This window comes from Caenorhabditis briggsae (assembly GCF_000004555.2).
Source record: "Caenorhabditis briggsae complete genome, chrIV, whole genome shotgun sequence".
Classification (NCBI taxonomy): domain Eukaryota; kingdom Metazoa; phylum Nematoda; class Chromadorea; order Rhabditida; family Rhabditidae; genus Caenorhabditis; species Caenorhabditis briggsae.
The window spans coordinates 8,101,105-8,121,162 of NC_013487.2; the positions used below are offsets into that span (position 1 = coordinate 8,101,105).

Genomic DNA, 20,058 nt, shown 5'->3' on the forward strand with positions numbered 1-20,058 from the left:
TTCGGCATGGATGTCTACCAAGGAGTGGAGTATTGGGAGCTGCCAGATAATGGTGTCACTTTTATTACGGATACCTATTTTTGTCAGGTGACATAACTCACATTCAGACTCCATGTAGATCTCCATTGGAGAGAAACACAAAGGTTTATTTTCAAAATCGAAATTCGCATCCTCACGCGGGAAGGAGAACGGAGGCCGATCTCACTGGATACGGCTAAACGGTTCTGTCTTATCTACAGTATAGTCCAAACCTTGTACTGTCTGACTACCCCCTATCCAGCCATTTCTACCGACATCTTGATTGAAAAAAATTCACTTCAAAGCATGATGTCAAAAATGGGTTGACCTGATTTTCAATGCGCTGTGGCCGGAGTTCTGGAAGGAAGGCATCCACAATTTGGTGGGACGTTGACAGATAGTCACTGATAACAATGGTCTTTATCTTCAATTTATCTGACATCGTTTTGATCTTTTTTATATCGAATGAATCTGACGCTAAAAATGGAAAGGACTTTCCGAACAACCTTCGATTTTCAAAGAATCGAATTCTTTCTGGAATAAGTATTATCTTTTGGTGTACGCTTTGTTTATGTCTTATTCGATTGCTCACTTATTCAGGCATTCTATGCATACTTCCATTAGTTTTATATTTGATCTACCAACTTATTTGTGATCTACCCACCTAAGAAGAGCGCCCTTCTCTGGCACTCTTCTTCTTAGTTGTTTCATTGGTCAGAACCCCTCTTTCTTTGGGGCTGACAACCATTCTCGGTCTGTCCTAGTCTCTCCCGGCCTTCTCTACTTTTCCCCCTCTATTCTCGTACATCTTTAGTACCTGAATAAATCTGTATTCTATTACTATTCGTATTCCTTGAGCCGGCCAGAATGCCGGATCCTAAGGACGTAACACAGGGAGACACCTACATTGGTCAAATCTATTTGTTAGTATTCACAATTGTATACTTCGTAATTATTCTGGTTTTGGGGGTCTTCACATTCATCCACGTGAAAAAAAGTTGATAATTCAACTCTCGACTCAACACAAACAACTTCTCAAGATCCGATCAAAAATTGCAATTACCCATACATTCGTTTATGCCCTTTTCCTACTGTGGAATCTTTCAGCAAACCATTTCTCATCTGCTGCACATTTGAATTTACTAATGATTATATCGGTTATGGTTGGGGCGAAGTTTCAATAGTTAAACAGAGTTGAACGTTTCAGGTAACATTCTCAATGTCGTACATGCTTTTGGTATTTGACAAAAATGTTTGAATTGTAATCATGGAGAGATTTTTTCAATGTGGTTTATACTGCTGAATATGGTTTTAGCCTTAATTATGTTATTTTTAGTGTTATTTTATTTTTTGGAATAAACACCAGACACCAATTTATCATTTATGTATATAAAGTGTTTTATTTTGAAATTCGGAGAGTTATTAATTGAGCATGTGAATTTTAAAAAATCAAATGATAAACTTGAATAATTACTTCATTTATTACTATCGATTTAGTTTACTTAAGAGTGCTCCAACAGGATTTTGCTTCGTTGATTGTCTCATTGTCATCTGCGTCTCTTGGGATCATTGATTTATCTTTCTCTGGAAGTGTTTCGACGTTTTAGAAAAAATATATTTCAAATCTGTCTGTGATGTCCTATTACTCATATTGCTATTTCCTAACTAATAATCATGACTTCTCACCTGGATCCGGAGTTGTCACCTTCTCGTCTTCCGGATTCGGAGAAGTCGGAGTCGCTGGTTTTGATCCCGCACCGTTTGGTGTCACTTTTTCTTTTGATTTTTTCTCTTTGGACATATCACGAGGTTGAAGTTTACTTGCATTGTTCTAAATGACCCAAATAATCTTTTAGAAGGAATTTATTTACAAAAACTCACTTTTTTCTTGCACCCGATACCAACGACGACGATGAATAGAATGTTGAGAACGAAGAAGAAGTACATCATGGAGTTAGAACTTTCACTGGAGAAACTATTTTTTCTCGAGAGAAAAAAAAGGATATCGATTGTGAAATGTGTGAGGAGAGATAAGCTAAAGTGGAATTCGAGCAACACGTTCTTTTTTTATTATGAAGGTGGTGAGAACATTAAACAGATAAGATAAGATTTGTGTCACAAGAGCTAGACAGGGAAACGGATGGGATTCAAAAAATGGGAAGAAAAAGAGATCGCAGTTTCGAAAAAAACTGGTTTTTCGAAACTGAAAACGACTAGGCATATTGTATATCTTTCGGTTGATGGTCATTTGAATTTACTGTTCATCTGAAATCCTTGCATTTGAAAATTGAATCAAAGTGCTCTGCCGTCTTCTGAAACATTAGATGAAAAATTGGCAATTACGCAAAGGAAGAAGCAGCAAGGATTAACCCAAATCTTTACAGCAATTCAATTATTCGGGCGTCGCCGACAACTTCTGCCCGTTGGTCAGATTCCAGATAAGGCGGCTACTAAAGCCGAACAAACTCCAACAAACTTATGACAATGTTCCGAGCTATTAGTATTTTAACTTTCAACTTCCGACAAAAATCTGAGCATGGCCCGCTATACAGCCGTTTTTGGGCAAGTCAGACCAGAACCTGGCCAATATCCGTCTAAAAGCCCAAACGGAAGAATTGAAAACAAACCCAACAGTTTTTCAAAAAGAACAAAAGTTCACAACATTGCTTGAAACTTTATATAAAAAGTTTTTTAAAAAGTACAAAAAAGCAATAATTTATTATCTCCCATCGACGGTTCCGGAAGTACACGAGCTTCTAATAGCCTCTCGAACACTCTCATCATAGAACAAAATAATGTATGTCATGGAGAAGGTCATCTGAAAAATGTATTTGATATTCAAAAACTGAGATTCTCTTCTTACTAAATCAAAAATAGTGATCATCATTTCCACTGTGAAGTCTTCAACTTGTAAAAGGAATGAGCAAAGAAGAAGAGTGAGGCAGAATACACGAAGGAAAATGTGAACGAGAGTGACCAGTGACGAGTGATGAAATTCTCCATCTTGATGTTTTTTGATTTTACAGACTGCGATGCATCCGAAGATAAGACTTATCAGAATATAAAGACCGAGGAAAACTACGAGAAAGAAAATTTGCATGATTCCATCCGCCTATAATTGAGTTATGCTAAAGTCTTATTATTAGTTCGGCACTCTTCTAGAATCACGGAACGAAAAAAAAATCACGGAACGAAATATCACGGAACGAAAAAATCACGGAACGAAAAAAAATCACGGAACGAAAATTTTGGGTAATCCAAAAAAACTGCTATCTTCTTTAATTTGGCAAGTAGTATCCGTAATACTAACTTGGCATCAATTTTACTTTTTCCAATACCCAAGGTATACTAAAAAGGGTATATCAATTTCTTAAAATACGCTAGTTAACAAGTTACATAGGACCTGTAGAACATCTGAAAACTCAGTTTAAAGCTACATCGAGCAGTTATTGAGCTTCCTGACATTTTAGGGTGTTCCAGATAAAAGAAGCATGGCGTTTCAGCCTGAAAGAGCCTGAAAGAAGTGGTTGAAAAAAGCTTCCTCAACCCAAAAATATCATCGAATTTTTGAAAAATGAAAAATCCGAGGCAAGAAATTTCATGCCACGATTTCTACTCAATTTGGCCCAAGACTATTCTTATTCCGGACCAATATTTTGTTCCAAGAAGACTAATTTTGAATTAGAAAAGATTTCTTCAATTATAGGCTTAGGCTGAACCATCATGTTTCCTTCATGTGAGGCACCCAAAAAACGACGGGAAGTTTGATAACTCTGCTCGTTGCAGCCTCTAACCTAACTCCCATATGTCCCATGATCCTCAGAACATCTGGAAAAGGTCCTATGTAACCTATTAACCATGTACGCTATCAACTAGTGTACCTTAAGGACTCAATATACCACATTTCGGGTGTCATTTTGGATACTGAGCAAAAAAAATGTAATGTCAAGGTTAGATCTCTGGATAGTACTTGAATGAAGGTCCTAGCAATTTTTGGATTACCCAAAATTTTCGTTCCGTGATTTTATTTTTCGTTCCGTGATTCTAGAAGAGTGCCATTAGTTCTAACTCACCAGATCCCATATAACATAACCAAATTTTCCAGTTTCCTCATAAAATCGAACAGTTGGAGTAATGGCCAAATAGTGGGCAGCAAGTAGAGACAAGACTATAACAATTATATAGATCAGAATAAACCAACGATTCCACCACTTGTTTCTCTCCTCGTATTTCTCTGGATTTGCAGTTCTCAATCTATTCACACAGATCACGATAGAACTCCACGATTGGATATGACAAAATGCGATTCCGAGAAACATAAACAAGCTAAACAGTCTTGGAGTGTGGTCATAGAGAGCTTTAGCGAAATATGGTGCATCTTCAGTCCAAACGACTCGAGTTGGCCATGAATTTATCCAACTTAGGATGACAATTACCAGATGAATTACGATGAGACGATAGAAGGATTGATTGGAAAGTGGACTGGTATATATAACAAAGACAAGAAATGCAGAGAAGAAAACCGAAATGAGCCCATATCCAAGCCAAATCTTGGATATGAGGTACATTTGGGAAGTCGTGTGAAACTGAAGAAGTGAGCCAAGCTTATATAATTTCGCGCAGACAGCTGAAAAATTTCATTAAATACTTAGAAATCGCACAACTTCTAATCTTCAGTTTCAGGTGGAAATGTGAAAAAATCAAGTAAACAACTGAAGTTTAGTTTGATATTTTGAATGATTGAGTTTCAAAGTAGTTATTTCAAGTCAACATTTTTATTAGATTGAAGAAAAGACATGAACCTATGGAATGGTTTCATCCACTCCACATCGGTCCAAAAAGTTTGGTCCGAAATGGCACCCCTGATAATTTTTAGGTCAAGCGAAATTCAAAAATAATTTCAAAGCGGACGTGGATTAGACTTGTGTGTTTTCAATCAATGTGCGCTTAAGCAGACCTGATCCGAATAAGACACAGAATCTAAATGAATTCTAGCAACAGGGAAAAATGAAGATCTTCATAATACGAACAATCGAATTTATTAGTTTCATGAAAAAAATTGAATCAGCATGCATTAATGTCTTCTGTATCAACCCATAGCTTGATTTCTTCCGTGATTTCTGTTTTCTTCGCCAGAGCCTCTGTAAACGTGTCTCGGAATTCCTTCTTAACGACTCGTTCTTTCCTATTGCCAAGAATTGAGGCCAATTTCTTGTTTTGTAGGTTCAATTTCTCCGAGAGAACTGCTAACCGTGTAGTTTCAGGATGAATATCGTGCCAGACAAGGAAAAGGATGTTACAATCAAACGCATCTTGTTTGAGGATCGTTGCTGTGAGACCATCTGGACGAGTGATGTCGAGTCCTTTAGAACAATCGATTCGACTCGAATTGGAACGTTCACTGGAGTCACTGAAAAAATTCAAATTATTTAGTTTCGTTCAAAATTGTTTCTTCAGAGAACTTACTGAAAATATCTTGATCTTATTTTCGGATCCCATTCTTTCCAATTGAGATTATCTATCATTGGGGAAAATCGTCTGTACTCATTCCATCCGAACTGCATCTTTACCAGTTTCCTGTCTGTCGAGTTGTACCAATTTTCAGCAAAAGCAGAGATATCAAATTGGCCGAACTTGTGATTCAGAAGACTTCCGAATCGACAATTTAAAGAGTAAAGAGCAGGCAAACTCATCCATTCTGCATCCTGAATCGTCAGAACTTCTAAGTCACGAATCTGAAAACTAGTATGGTTTTTTGAAAAATCCCGAGTACCAAACCTTCTCAATATCCATCTCACATTGTTGTGGGACCAGCGCTCTCAGCTCTTTTTTAACATCCACCATTTCCAAAATTCCTGTCAGATCCTCAACTAATTCATCATTCTCGTCCTGCTCTACGTACCAAACATCTAATTTTTCGCACGTTGAAAAACAATCATTGAGAAATAAAGCATGGAGATTTTTGATGGAATTCAGTTTCAGATGCAGATTTAATGGGGCTGGCAAACAATTGAAAATATGATTGAAGATCACAGTTGCACCGAGTTCAGAGTTGTGGTAGTGGCAGAAGATAGTATTACCTTTCGTGAAGCTGAAAAATTATTTTTATAAAGATCATCGAATAGTGCGCATACCAATTATCGAATCTGTGACATTCCACTTTTCTCACTTTATCCGAATTGATTGATTTTTTGCTTTCGACAAATTTCCATACAAAAGATGTTTCACTTCCTTTTCCTGACCCAAATTTCACTATTGTGCTAATGAGAGGATACGCGTCTTCAAACTTTACAGTATGACTGACAGCTCGCAGTCCAACAGAGCGGAAAACTCCCCTCATCAGTCTGGTGGATGTGAAGGAGAGATCGAGTCTGTATAGAGATAATTGAGTTAATTAAAAAAAACTGGGAAACTTACATTTCGACTCCTTCAAAATTTTGAAAAACATCTTTCAAAACAACATCAGGTAGTTCAAAAATACGAAACCGAGATGGCATTTTTTGGCTAGACTGAACGCGAGCAGACATTCTTGTACTGAATGAGATCTAGTATCTGGTCCGTACCATGGTCCTTCCCCGGAGCAAATCCCATTATCTCCCCAAAGAGATAAGTGGACCATTGGGAAAGATTCGATGCGGCAAAAAGCAAATAAGAATCATTCTCCCGGGAAGCTGACTGCGAAGATATTGCAGTGATTCATTTGCTTTTGACGGATTTACAGGTGACGAGAAACATGTCACGTCGTCGATTTGTACACTAAGGGTAGATTAGATAAAGTAGGGATTTAGATGTGAGGTTCGTGGGAATCCCACAGGGAATTCTAGGAGATCTTTCCCCACGACGTGGTTAGTCTGTCCGTGTTTGAAGGGGAGTGCCCTGGTGGGCCAGAGAACTGAAATGGATTGTAAATGCAAATGATGGAAACTGATCAACGTGTGATCTAATTTCACGAAGTTTTGAATCCTTTGGGCCGTTTTAGATTATTGTAGCTTTGACATCCCTCGGGCATCGTCCGGGAGCGGAGGCTGGTCAGATTTTGGATAAGACCGCAACTATAGTAAAGCCGACCAAACTCTGACAAATTTTGAACAAGGTTCCAATCTTGTTGTGTGGCTATACAGCAGTTTATGGACAAGTCCCGACCAGAACCTGCCCAATATCCGTATAACTAACGGAACCCCCGTCAACTTCTGAATAGAAGTTATATGGCAACAGCCGAGAAGAATCATTCCGAGGTTGTTCTTGACACCATGAGCACATATCTGAAAGAAACATTGAAACTTCAGCTTTAATTTCCGCAAATTTAATTTTCAAATCCGTTTCCCAGTTCTCAATTTCACACATTTTTCAAGAGATCAATTTATAAAAATAGGATTTCAGTGATTTTCCCGACATTCTTGAAAACAGGTGAAAAGATGAGACCAAACTATCCCGCGAATTCTTTGATCACCCACAAAACTGTTTGTCAAAAATCTCTTGCCTAGGAAAGACTAAAATTATTATGTTTTTCTAGTTTTCGCAATTATAGGTTTCAGCTTTTTTTACATCATTTCACAGATCCCTCGAGATGGTGTTAGATGACGAATTGTGAAATCAGCTCATGTTGGGATCCCGTAATTACGATTGAAGATTTTCCTGCCATTCAGAAATGTACTTGAAAATCTGAATAACAGGAAAAAAGAAAAAAAGAGCCACAATTATTATATGTCAGTAGCGCAGGTGATTGAACATTTATTTTCTGTTTGAGAAATTTCTAATTGTATATTTCCTTCTTTTTGCAGTCTCAAAAATCTACTAGATCTGATTATTTCTTGTCAGCTGACAACAGTTTTTGAGTTTTGTGCTCACATCGATTCGATTTAAAAATGGAAACTCCTACAGATTTGATTGGTTTCATAGCCACAAAGTATGTATACTTTGAGTTCATACCTGCCTGTGTTGGGGCAATTCTCAATATATTCCATTTAATTATTCTGACAAGAAAATCGATGAGACACACCAGCATAAATATGATCATGGCAGGAATTGCGATTTGCGATCTATTAAATATGATTTATCTAGTTTATAACCGAGTTTCGTATTCTGTTTCAGACCAAGAATGGTTCAAAAAAGGCTAGTGTTCGTTATTACAGAACCCTTTTTAAGCGTTAACGTAGCAACGTACTCACAAGTGTTGATGGCTATAACAACTCTCAACATTAAAGAGATTGCTCGTCGTTTGTCCTCTTGGCTTGGAGTTCTACTAGCTTCTATCCGTATTCTTATTATCAGAAGTTCATTGAATCCGAAATTAAATTATATTTCAAAACGAGCATTCGGAATCCAATCATCGTTCTTCTCTCTAATAATTAGCATAATTGTATCGGCATTTTATTTTGGACCGATGACTTTTGAAATCCAACCTAACCCTTGGGTTCCTCCCTCACAGTAAGCCTTCATTGGAGAAGAAAAAACCTTCAATGGACCGTTTGCAGCTGTGCAGGGTTTCCTGCAAACTATACAGAGCCACAATATCTTCCATCTTTCAAGGACTTTCTGTTTTTCAAAACAGAGACATCGTTACAAATTTATTTTCTCGCTGATGGTTTTCTGAAGGTAACACATATTCGAAATGAAAATATATTCTCCAAATTTCAGATCGCCTCTGCTGTTTTGCTGCCTATTTTAACAATATGTCTCATCATAGCATTGCAGAATGCTCGACGGCAGATTAGTGTCTCTAGTCTGCGGAGTCCTACAGAAAAGTCATTTTTCAATAAACTATTGAAACTGAAATGTTTTCTTTTAGTGCCAAAACGGATAGTACTACAAAACTCGTTATCTTCATGACGATGACTTTTATGGTAGCTGATGGACCAATTGGAGTTGTCAGTTTGGCTCAGGGGATTCTGATGGAGCAGAATATGATGGTTCAGTTGTGAGTGATCTACAAGTGAACCCCTACAACATATTAAAATCTTTTCAGAATGACGGCTGTTCAGGTAATATCCATTTTGAATATTTTTGTAACTTTCAATGCATCGATTCATTGTATTATCTGCTTGCTAGTTTCCTCCCCATATCGGGATACTGCCAAATCTGCTTTCTGCTGTAGAGAGGAAAATCCGAATACGGTAACAATTGGCGAAAATTGAGACTGAGATTGTGAAGCCGAATTTCAGATCTTCAAAAGTTCGAGAGTTAGTGCAACGGGGATGAGCAATGCGAGAGGACAGAGGATATCAAACTAGTTTATTTTTTCTCAAATTTTTATTTTCACAAAAAATTTTGTTTTTGAAAACGTATATACATTATTTGATTTAACATTCAAAATCAATGTTTGCTTGTGTTCGAAGTTTCGTGGCGAGTATGATGAGTATGAGTTCCCGAGTGTCCAGATAGATCTTCTGCAAAAATAGAAATTACTTTTTTTCTGAAAATGATAAGCAAACTCACTGATTCTGATTCCACCAAAGATGGTTTGAGTGAATTCTTTGTTGAAACTCAATGTAATGATTCTGAGAATTCAAACTTTTTTTGGGTCTGATAAGCTTTCAAACTCACCCATCCAGCATGTGAACGCAAACCCAGGCTACAGTGGACAAGAAGAAACGGAGCCATCTCTCACTTCCATCTACTTTTGGAGTGATCAAAAAGTAGGTGATGAGTTCACAAACAAATACAAATGCTTGAAGGCAGGCTTGTTTCAAGAAGTTCATTTCTGCACTGCGTTTCTTTGCGTGTGTCTGCGAGCAGGTTTTTGAGAGCTGAAAATTTAGTTTCTCTATGATTTTGAAGCGTCTAACTTACATTAGCCTTGTAATTTCGAACTTTGGAGACAGTGATAACATCAATTATGACAATCGATATAACAATCGAATTGTATTTCAAAAAATCCGCATACCAAACGATAGTTCCACAGACTGGAGTAGCGGAGAATGTGAAAACCCAAAAATCATCGATGTAATAGAATTTACAGTCATCTAAAAATAATAAATTCTAATCTTTCATATTCTATCCAAAAGATTACGGTAGATGTAGAGATAAAATGAAGGGAGAATTGCGCAAGCCCATGAGAACATAATCAGTTTTTTGGTATTAGCCATGCTGAAAATCCATGATTAGTGTTTCATCTCAAAATAAAATAACCTGAAAATGGTATCATATTTGATGGGAGCCACGATTGAGCAAAAACGGTTGAGAGAGATACACAAATGAGAATATGTTGAGATGTCGTAGGCAATGAGTAGGATATGACCAATGACAGAGGAGTAATCTTTCATGAACTCAATTCCGCTGGAAACTTCTACTTTGCAATTTTCGTAATTTTATTTTTGTTCACAAAAAACACATTGGAGAAAACAAGAATGCAAAAACTGTGGAATGAATTGCATCTCCAATGGATTGAGAAGCGGTAAGTCTTCCGAATGAATTTTTCAGAGACGGAAGCTTTCGAATCAAGAGAGCCACAGTCCAATTGGCAAGTACTCCGATAAATGCGAGCTGAAATTGTCCACACAATATTTTAGTACAAAAAAAAAATCGGAGCTGTGGAAGAGAAACGCGGGTGGTCGTGGCCGAAGGTCCCACAACGACAACTACCGTAACCAAAAACATATTTATTTTCCGGATAAAACAGAAAACTCAAAGAAAAGTAGTCAGAAAAATACTGAAAGTAAAAATACTTTTAGGTTACGGTAGTTTTCGTTGTGGAACCTTTGGCCATAACCAGAGGCCTTACTCTTCCATAGATCCAATGTTTGTAACAGAATCATAATTCCTATAGAGCTTTAAAGTTTTCTTACCGGAAAGACGATCAATCCAGCCAACTGTTCATCAGGCATCATTTTGACTTTTTTTTCCAATGTTTTTGCTGATCACTTTCTGATACTTTTATACTGAAAAATTGGGGGAATATAATGAAGCTTATTGTATTTTATTATTCAAACAGAAAACCAAAAAATCACAGAAACAGTGACTTCCTATAGGAAGCAAACAAATGAATAGTATTTTTCAAAAACTTTTACATTCTTATATAGTCTTCAAAAAAAAAAATCAAAATAGGCTTTCAATGGGTGGGTTGATGAGACACCTATATATCAAATAACACTTGGATTAGGTTACTGTAAACCTATTGAAAACGTATGACTGATTTTCTAATCTTTCGAAAAACACAAAATTTGAAATCGGGAGAGATAGACACGCCCATTCTCGTCATTCTTGTAGTTTGTTTATCACGATTTTCGAGTTGTAACAGATAGTAATCCAAAATATTCGCGAACAAAAGAACAAAATATAAGTATTGTTAAATTCCAAAGGGATTAGGATTGTTAGATTTTTGAAATACGTTTGAAGGTATTGAATTGAAATACACACGTAAAAGAGATTAGATAAGTGAATTCAATTGACTGGAGATTTCTGGAAGTGTCTAGTTTCAGAAGTGAGAATAAAATATGAGTAATGAGATGATATTGAAAGTCAGATGGTATCGATATAAACGTTTCAAACTCTAATTCACATGACTTCACTTGGTTTGATGTATGGCTGTATCATGGAAAATAGTAAGCTTCGAAAAAAGTCCTAGCAAGCAAACATCTTATTCTGACGAACAAGGCATTGTAGTATTACAGTATGACGAAAAAAACATTCAAATACTGACGGTTAGATTTATTTCAGAAAAATTCCAAAAAGTTTCGTTCTTCCCAAGCTTACAAGACCAAAAAGTACTGTTTTATGACACGAATTCAGCTAACCAGAGATATCCGGAATGGATCCGATTTAAATTTGGAATCCAAAATACGGAATCTGAAATACATAATCCAGACAAAAATACATTTCATGTAATTCAGAATCCGAATATCTCTGCAACGGACTTTTGAGTTCTCATTTGTAGCAGTTCACATTATAAAAAAGCTGATGTAACAGTTTTCATTAGGGCCAGTCCGTATTTATGTGAGTTCTTATTTGTAGCAGTTCTCATACATGACTGTTCTCGAAGTGTTCTATTTACAGCTATACGAATTCTCAATGGGAGAACAATTCACATGTCTGTCTGGACATTATTGTTCTTTTTTGTGATATCTGAACAGCAAGAAATGAATTCACCGTTTCCACCAAATTCTAAATTTGAAACCACGTCTTCTGGGTATGAGCCATCTTCAAGACAATGGAAGGATTAAGATTGACGGAGTAAATGATGTGATGAGTGAGTAAAACACGATAGTTTTGACACTACGTATTTGTTTTTTTTCTAGATGGTGATGAGTTTCAAAAAACGGAGTGTTGCAGATGTACAAAACATGTTCTCTATGACGTTTCAAAACTGTGTGCTAATGATGGATACTTTTGCTTGCGAATTTCGCTCATGATAAAATTATCGAAAAATATTTCACTGTATTCCAAAAAAAAACACAGTTCCGATTTAGGTTAAGAGCTATTTCTTCAGCTTTGAATTTTTCGCTGGTTATAAAAGTGTTGCTTTTTCAAAGGGAAATAAAAAAGTCAAATTTTTTAATCCTCTGGATTTGAGAATAATCATTATTCAAGATGCACAAGAGTTGCAAGTAAACTAAATCTGGTTTCAAAAACAGTTGCGAATCTTCACGGGCCATGAGTTCTGGTCATCATAGTTCTGATTCGTTCCAACTTGTCGTCCGATGTTTAGCAGCAAGATTTTGCAAATTACGATTCACATGGCTTAATATCTGATGTTATCTGTCTATCAGAACTATCATCAACAATGATCACGAATATTACAAATCTTCATATGTAAAATGAGTATATTTTTATATAGAGAACAAGAAAATCCGGTTGTGTTGGTTTCAGCTTTATTCGATTGAACAACCATGGACTCAAGTAGGACGATTGACCTGTACGGTACCTGAAGATTTGACCTCCTGGATAATGACATTAAATACATTAGTGATCACTGATATGAGAACGATTACGGTTGTATCCCAGTATAACAGATAACGAAGAGGAAGTGATGCGGTATTAGGATGTATTATATGTTTCTGGGAAGTCATAAAACAATTTTACAAGTTTGAAATTTTAACGATTTGTATAGTTCGGCACTATACAGTTATCATTTTGCGGGGTTAAAAACTTTAAGGAACATATTGCCCAAAATTTGCGTACAAACTTTGAAATGGAAACTTTGGCTGAAATTTCAAACAATTTGAAAGTTTATACAAATGGTCAAAGTGGATATTTTGACCCTAAATTTTGGCAATATGTTCGTTATAGATTTCTCCAGTTTTCATAAAAGTTTCAGCCAAATTGGTTCAGTCTCCGAGTTTTTTTCCTTTTTTAGTTTTTTGCAGGTTGCCTGAACAACGCCATTAGATCCACATCTTTGGTACGCCCTGGGTAACGACTGGTTTTCAGTTTAGTCGAACTAACAGCTTCTAGAGGATTTCTGCTTTTTAAAAATGGATATGTGTATTCACAGCAGATCAAATATAGAATCTTTATTGAAAAATATCTAGAATCACAGATTTGAGAAGTTGTATACATGAGAAATATAATATTGATGATAGGAAAACATTTTAATAGTCTCGCCACAATCCAAAAATCACTCCCTCACTGTACTGGTCAAAGGCGGATAAATTGAAGACACGAAGCAGATGCATTTCCTCGAGAGCCCGATTCGCACACGTTTCCACTCCACCAGTCAATTCGAGAATCTAAATAAGACAGTAGTTTATGAAAGAACTATAATGTGGGTTCCTCACCTCACTAATCCTAATCGGCAGAGCTTCTGGATCCAAACCTTTCTTGACATAGTGAGAGAATAATCCAGAAAGAACTCGATTGCGAACTTCATTGATTATTTTCAGATCATTTTGTGTCGCCAAATAATCTCCTTCTACTACTTTCAGACATGTTGGTTCTGAAAATATATAGAGTTTCAGAAGTTTGGTTAATACTAAAACTTACTGAGCAACATCAATGTCTTAACACTGGCAATCTCCACAGAATCTGGTTTTAATTTTCTCAATGGATCGGCCACATCGTGAATGAGCATTTCTGTGAATGGAGCAAGCAGTTTTTGCTCCTTGATAACTTTTGAGGTCAGATGGCATTTGATTTCTTTGGGAAGGTCTTCGAATTCACTGACCAGACATGTTCGGTCGGAAAGGAACCTGCAAAATATTAATTGAGATAACGTTGTGAATAATCAACTCACCAAACATTCTTGTGATACGGCATTTGAGCTGTGAAAAGGCCATGTTCAATAACTGTGTATCTCAAGCAGAAGCGAGACATAAGGTGCTCTTGGAACCGTTCACTGAGTTCGGGGTAGCCTGGAATCCGACTGACCCATTCTTTGAGAAGAATAATGTCGACTTTCAACGATGGGCCAATTCCATGATTCACAGAAACATTCGAATAATCGGGAGGCTAAAAGTGTTTTCTGTTGTTTTAAAAGTTACACGTCTTGACACTCACTGGACTATAAAAGTGAATCTGATGTCCTTCTTCATTCAACGGCTCTCCCAGAATATGTGCCGTCCGTGTCCGAATGTCTGTGTCCGTGTCGGTGATTGTCTGCAATAGTTCGTAGTCGCCTTCGCATAAGGACATCATTTTGCATATCTGCAACGTACACACTAGGGGAAAGCACAGAGGAATAGTTACGCGCAACTCTTTTTGTGAATCGGACACCGGAGTCAGAAATGGAGGGTGATAATATCCCTTAAAGAGAATTGATTTACAGTAAAAACTGTAATGAAAGGACCCCTAACTTTTTACTTTCAGTCGTTTTGCTCGGTCCCTGTCAATGATTTGAAAAAGTAGTCAAGTGATAAGTTGTTCAGATGTATTTTTTCAATTGACACATTTTTGGTATCTTGTACAGAAATTGAGATAATTTAGCTCAAACTTGAAGGTATGGGTCCTTCTATTACTGTTTTTTTTTGGTAATTCAATTACTTTGGTTGAGCTCCGATTCTCAAATCTATTTCACTTACCGATAATTGTGGAGATATTGATGGTGGACTGGAAATTGGAGATGAGTCTGATGAGGGTTGACGAGCTCGGCGACCAATCACATCACGGCAAGGGTGAAGAGCTGAAAAATTGTATAATCAGTTACTGCTAAACATCGAAAAAACGTACCATCTTCTGTCATTCCCACATTCAAACATTTTTGGTAGCGACAACTTCTGCAGAGTCTTTTTGCGTTTTCAGCTGGAAATTTGTTTTTTTTTAATATTCAGAAGCTCGAAAAAAATGACTCACTCTTCTCGAGTTTACACTGATTCTTATACTTGCATTTAGGTGAATTCTTTTGAAGAACGACTCGTCTGAAGAAAGTTTTGCATCCCAGACAAGCTGTAACTCCATAATGATGTCCGGTATTTGCAATTCTTCCACAGACCAGACAGCTTGGCCCCTCTTCTTCGTTGGATTTCATACTGGGTCCAGCTTCTGGAATATTTTTGATTGCAAAAATATTGATCACTATATTACTTTGTTTTGGCGTCTTTTGTTGCCTAAAACTTTTAGGCTATAAGTGCCAATTTCATGATCTTTCACTATTTTTCCGGAAAACACGAGTACATTTCATATGTAGTTTGTTTCGCTTGGGAAATAATATGGGAATTCTTCTTTTTTGTTTTTGAGAAAGCACCTTTTATAATTATTGTCCAAATGATATTTATTTCTCAGCAGGAACTAATAAGCCTCCTTGAGATTTCTTGTCTAGACTTGGAAGATTTTTGAACTTTCTGATGAGAAAATAATTAGCGTTCAAAAACTACAGCACAAACTACATAGATATCCAGTTCTTGTTGCTGTAGTCTGTTGGCTCCTACGGATCTGAACTCTTTGATCTCATTATGCTGTACTAAATGACTAATCCTTTCTGTAGTCCTTAGCTAATCATTTTCTTAACTAGGTGGGAAAGATTAGCCACTTATGCAAAATAATTTATTTTCAGGATTGGATATTAATCAACTCGTTTTCTAATTCCTGGGAAGTTGTAGATCTTTCAGTTGGGAGAAGATGTGCTACAAATTTTTAATAACTTTTTGGGTGGAAGAATTACTTAGACTATTTTTTTTAGCTTTCAAAAATTACGAATAACGAAAAAAAGACTTACCTTCGTCTTCATGCATAGGGAATTCTGGAATTGATGTATCCATCGGATCAAGATATGTCATAGATTGTCTGTAATAGGACCAGCTCATTTTGGAGCAGAATAAGAAGACGTTAGCAGCAATAAGGAAATAAGGAAAAGAAAAATGAGTGGGGGTGGAGCCTAAAAGAGCAGTCTGGTCCGAGTCTGAAAACAGATTAGTCGGTTTTCTTTTCTCTCTCTCTCTCTCTCTCTCTCTCTCTCTCTCTCACACACACACACACACACACACACTCTTCGTCTATATTCCTTCTGAATCACTGATATTTTGATCATTCTCTGAGCGCTGCTTTGTCTATGCCACCAGAATAGGCGGAGTTTCCACTTTTAAAGATCGCGCCGTGTGCTCTCTTACATCGCGCACGCTATTTTAACGGTTGTATCCTTTCCCTCACGACTCTCTTGTTTTGCAATTATGTCTAGTTATCACTTATCACACACGAAACAAAGTGATTTGGAAATATAAAGAATAGAGAAATCAATGACGTCACAATCAGAATAACAGTAGTCGTGATAGATCTAGAATATGCTAGAGAGAAAAGAGAGGCGATATTAATATATATGAAAACTAGTAGAGTAAAACTGGTAGAATGATGTCAGAAAGGGGGAGAACGAGAAGAGGTCAACAATCACAAATCGATCAGGCGATGATCGGAAATTTTGAAACATACTGGATGATTTAGCGAAAATTGGAAGTTTTAGTTTTATAGATTCATGGTGGATATAAGGATATTCTGAAGGTCAAATCAAAGAGTTACTCAAAACCAGTTTTATGTTCTACCTTATCAGTTAATGATTTTTGTTCTTTGTCTGATTAACACGAGTTTTTATTTTTGCAAAATGTCTGATTCTGCCAATAACTTTCTGATCTTGATGATATTTTCTGACACCAATGAAACAAAAAGGAATAAATTAGAGTTTGTTTTCACAAGGCAAAAAATTTTGAGCACAACTTTTAGAAAGCTTGAAATGAAAAATCTCAGGGTAAAGTAAACTTGTGAAAGAAGGACCCAAAAATTTTAATTTTGAACCAATTTTTCTCAAAATAAAAAAGTTGTCAACTGATAAACTGTTTGTCAGAATATTAAAATTATTTTGTCAGTTGACACATCTTTGATATATTGCATACGAATTAACATAATTTAGCTTAAACTTGACAGCGTGGGGGCCCTTATAATACAGGTCTTTTTGTAACTTTAAGGTCCGGAAACAAAAAAAAGAGGAAAAACCCAAAAAAAAGAGGACACAGAGAAAAAGATATCAAAACAGACAATTTTTCATATCACCACCTGAACATGTCACGTGGTTTCTGAAAAAGAAGAAGAAAGTCCAAAATTCGAAAATATCAAAGATCTTGATGACATAGATATGTACAAGGATATCCTTTAAGTCATTTGTTATATTTGTGATTCGATGAAAGTCAAACGAAACTACAACAAAAATTAACCTATAATTTGATATTAGGAACCCATTTATTGAAAAACCACTAAATAGATACATTTCAAAAAACCAGAAGCATCATAAACTTTGTGTCTGTAGTCTTTTGTCGTCTACATTGACAAATACTACACACATGTGCCTTTCTGCTCTGTAGGGAGCATAAAGAGCAAATAGGGAGCAAATTCAAATAGTGGTAAAAGAGATCTAAATAAATTTGGAGGAAATTTTAGATAACTAACTGAAACGAATTCACAAAAAGCCTTTTTGAAAAAGGTAATCTAGAGATGTTACCAAGGATTTGACGGGAGTTTTTGTTTGAGTGTATACTGAACACCAGAATCGAGATTCAAAAATTTATGTGATCTGCTTAATTGTTAGACAACTAATACAATGTGTCAAAGTGTGTAGTAGAATTTTATAAAGTTGTCTCTCGATCATCTTCGCCAACCAAGGGTAACACACAGAAACCGTGAAACGTAAGAGAGTGGACCGATCAGAGAGACGCAGACATAGAGAAAACGCTTATCTCTCAGTTGTATCATCTGCGCCTCTGCAATTATCGTAATCTCTGTCCCGTACTTTTTGATTCTCTCACAGGTCTCTTTAGGGGGTCTTCTCTCGTTTTTTGGGGTCTTCAATAAACTGGTCATAGATTATGGGGGTAGATTTAAATAAAATCATTTTTCTGTTACAGAACAACTATGCTGACGATTTTTAAAGATTATAATTCAAACCATGTGAAAGGTTGGAAAGTTCTAGACCATGTGAAAGGCACATGTACTTCGAAAGGGGGATGCTGGAAATTTGATACACTCTGACAGAACATGTGGCGTATGGCAGTGTACTTATCAAGCAGGTGTTAGAGCCGGAATATCTGAGATATTATCTAGAAAAATTGGAGAGAGATCTAAAATTCTAGGATATATTTAACCAACTCTTTGTGAAACTTGATGTGTCTTGGCTAATTCGTGTTTCGTTGATCTCTTTTTCTACGAGACGGAAAAAAATGTGAAAATGTATGATTAATAATTTAATCAGCATGTTCAACAACACTTTTTTGACTAGAAACACATAATGTGCTGAATTGAACTTATTCGAAAGTTATTAGAGCGAGGTTCAGAAAAGAGATTAGGGTGAGAAGGATTGGGGAGGGAAAAAAGAAAATCAAGAAGAGAGTATTTGCTTAGAAGGTCAGTGAAACTTGATTTTTCTTTGGGGTTTTATAAGGAAACTAGGATATCAATTTGAAGAAGAAGAAGAAGAACAGAAGATCAATTAAGTTTTGATCAGTGATAAGTGGAGTCTAATTGGATTTGTGAAGGGAAATTTGAAGAAGAAAATTCTTGATGTCGAGCCTAGATGGAGCCTAAGAAGTGACTAAAAATGATATGAAAGGTCAAAATTAAGGCACGAATAAAACACCATTTCTAAAGAAAGAAGCAATTTCAAGGTAGCCATGACAGAGAAAAAGGAAGGAGAAGAAAATGAAAAAGTGGCCTCTATTGAAACACAAAGAGATTCAAAAATGCCAAAAAAAAGACAAATCAAAAATGTTTCTCTTTCATCAAAAAAGATCATTAAAACAACCCAAAAGGTTTTGTTTTCAATTGACACAGTAGTTGATTCGGAATCTTCGGGAGATTGTGTCTTGGTTAAACACTACACTCTAGCCCTCCAACACTTGCCCCGCCGCATGAAAATATGTATATTTCGAGGAGAAGATTAGGTTGATTTTGAATATGAGGAAGCCGGGGAAAGAGAGAATAGTTGTGCATATCCTCACCTATGCAGCATAGTCTAGCGGATTTTAAAAATTACACGGGCAGAGGGAAATAGTGAGGGAAATAGAGAGGAAAATTGAGAGATTCAAAGAAAAAATGAGAAGGAAAATGCACGAAATGAGCATCGAAACATGAAGAAGGCCTTCCGTTTTTATTATTTGTCAAGACTAGATTCGTTTGAGGAGAGGTTTGGAGAATTGTGAAATGGATCAAAGGATCAGGGATCTAGAAGGGCAATATCTAGGGAAATGGAAAGGATGGAAAGGACAAGTCAGAAGAAGTTAATGGAATTTGGAATTTGATTTCCTTACATTATAACTCGGAAAGAACTAAAAGGGGAAAATTAAATTTTTTTTTTGTTCTTCAGATATTTTCTCCTCGAAATTTGATTACCATAAAGAACTGCCATCACCAAACAACGACTAAAAATATATCGTAGTTTTTTTCCTATTTGCTTCTCCACAGTGGTTCTACGATACTAACATGGGGTAATTTTGAAATAACGAAGTTTCTGGGATTTGAAGAATCAAATTTCAAGTTAGTTTTGTTCCATTCGGCAAATACTCCTTTGCTAGAAGATCATTTGCTAGAGTCTCACTTACTAGAAGTTCCCTATATTCAAAGTTTGCTAGAATTTTCTAGTTGAATTGGACGAATAAAAATCCTTGTTAAAAGTTTATATCAAACGAACCAGTTTTA

At 36.3% G+C, this 20,058-nt stretch overlaps 6 protein-coding genes across 6 annotated transcripts; 1 reads left to right on the forward strand and 5 right to left on the reverse strand.

Moving 5' to 3' along the window:
• Positions 1-1,516: 1,516 nt before the first annotated feature.
• CBG05758 lies at positions 1,517-1,965 on the reverse strand (the record flags this gene model as incomplete). Its single annotated transcript, XM_002633029.1, has 3 exons — positions 1,517-1,602; positions 1,705-1,849; positions 1,900-1,965. The coding sequence occupies 3 exons, from the start codon at positions 1,963-1,965 to the stop codon at positions 1,517-1,519; spliced, it is 297 nt and encodes a 98-aa protein (XP_002633075.1).
• Positions 1,966-2,737: 772 nt separating this feature from the next.
• Cbr-srg-48 lies at positions 2,738-4,586 on the reverse strand (the record flags this gene model as incomplete). The annotated part of the gene is made up of 3 exons (XM_002633028.1): positions 2,738-2,836; positions 2,882-3,130; positions 4,092-4,586. The coding sequence occupies 3 exons, from the start codon at positions 4,584-4,586 to the stop codon at positions 2,738-2,740; spliced, it is 843 nt and encodes a 280-aa protein (XP_002633074.1).
• A 496-nt stretch (positions 4,587-5,082) lies between these two features.
• Positions 5,083-6,545, reverse strand: CBG05756 (the record flags this gene model as incomplete). The annotated part of the gene is made up of 5 exons (XM_002633027.1): positions 5,083-5,428; positions 5,485-5,753; positions 5,797-6,109; positions 6,153-6,389; positions 6,436-6,545. The coding sequence occupies 5 exons, from the start codon at positions 6,543-6,545 to the stop codon at positions 5,083-5,085; spliced, it is 1,275 nt and encodes a 424-aa protein (XP_002633073.1).
• A 1,571-nt stretch (positions 6,546-8,116) lies between these two features.
• Positions 8,117-9,248, forward strand: CBG05755 (the record flags this gene model as incomplete). The annotated part of the gene is made up of 6 exons (XM_002633026.1): positions 8,117-8,445; positions 8,493-8,613; positions 8,656-8,762; positions 8,807-8,935; positions 8,984-9,131; positions 9,180-9,248. The coding sequence occupies 6 exons, from the start codon at positions 8,117-8,119 to the stop codon at positions 9,246-9,248; spliced, it is 903 nt and encodes a 300-aa protein (XP_002633072.1).
• An 82-nt stretch (positions 9,249-9,330) lies between these two features.
• Positions 9,331-10,844, reverse strand: Cbr-srx-50 (the record flags this gene model as incomplete). The annotated part of the gene is made up of 8 exons (XM_002633025.1): positions 9,331-9,404; positions 9,454-9,515; positions 9,562-9,764; positions 9,808-9,980; positions 10,028-10,104; positions 10,147-10,293; positions 10,349-10,500; positions 10,803-10,844. The coding sequence occupies 8 exons, from the start codon at positions 10,842-10,844 to the stop codon at positions 9,331-9,333; spliced, it is 930 nt and encodes a 309-aa protein (XP_002633071.1).
• A 2,700-nt stretch (positions 10,845-13,544) lies between these two features.
• Positions 13,545-16,163, reverse strand: Cbr-nhr-105 (the record flags this gene model as incomplete). The annotated part of the gene is made up of 9 exons (XM_045235570.1): positions 13,545-13,682; positions 13,731-13,888; positions 13,936-14,141; positions 14,186-14,400; positions 14,449-14,694; positions 14,970-15,070; positions 15,118-15,189; positions 15,241-15,429; positions 16,103-16,163. 9 exons carry the CDS (start codon positions 16,161-16,163, stop codon positions 13,545-13,547), a joined length of 1,386 nt encoding a protein of 461 aa, XP_045093158.1.
• Positions 16,164-20,058: the final 3,895 nt, after the last annotated feature.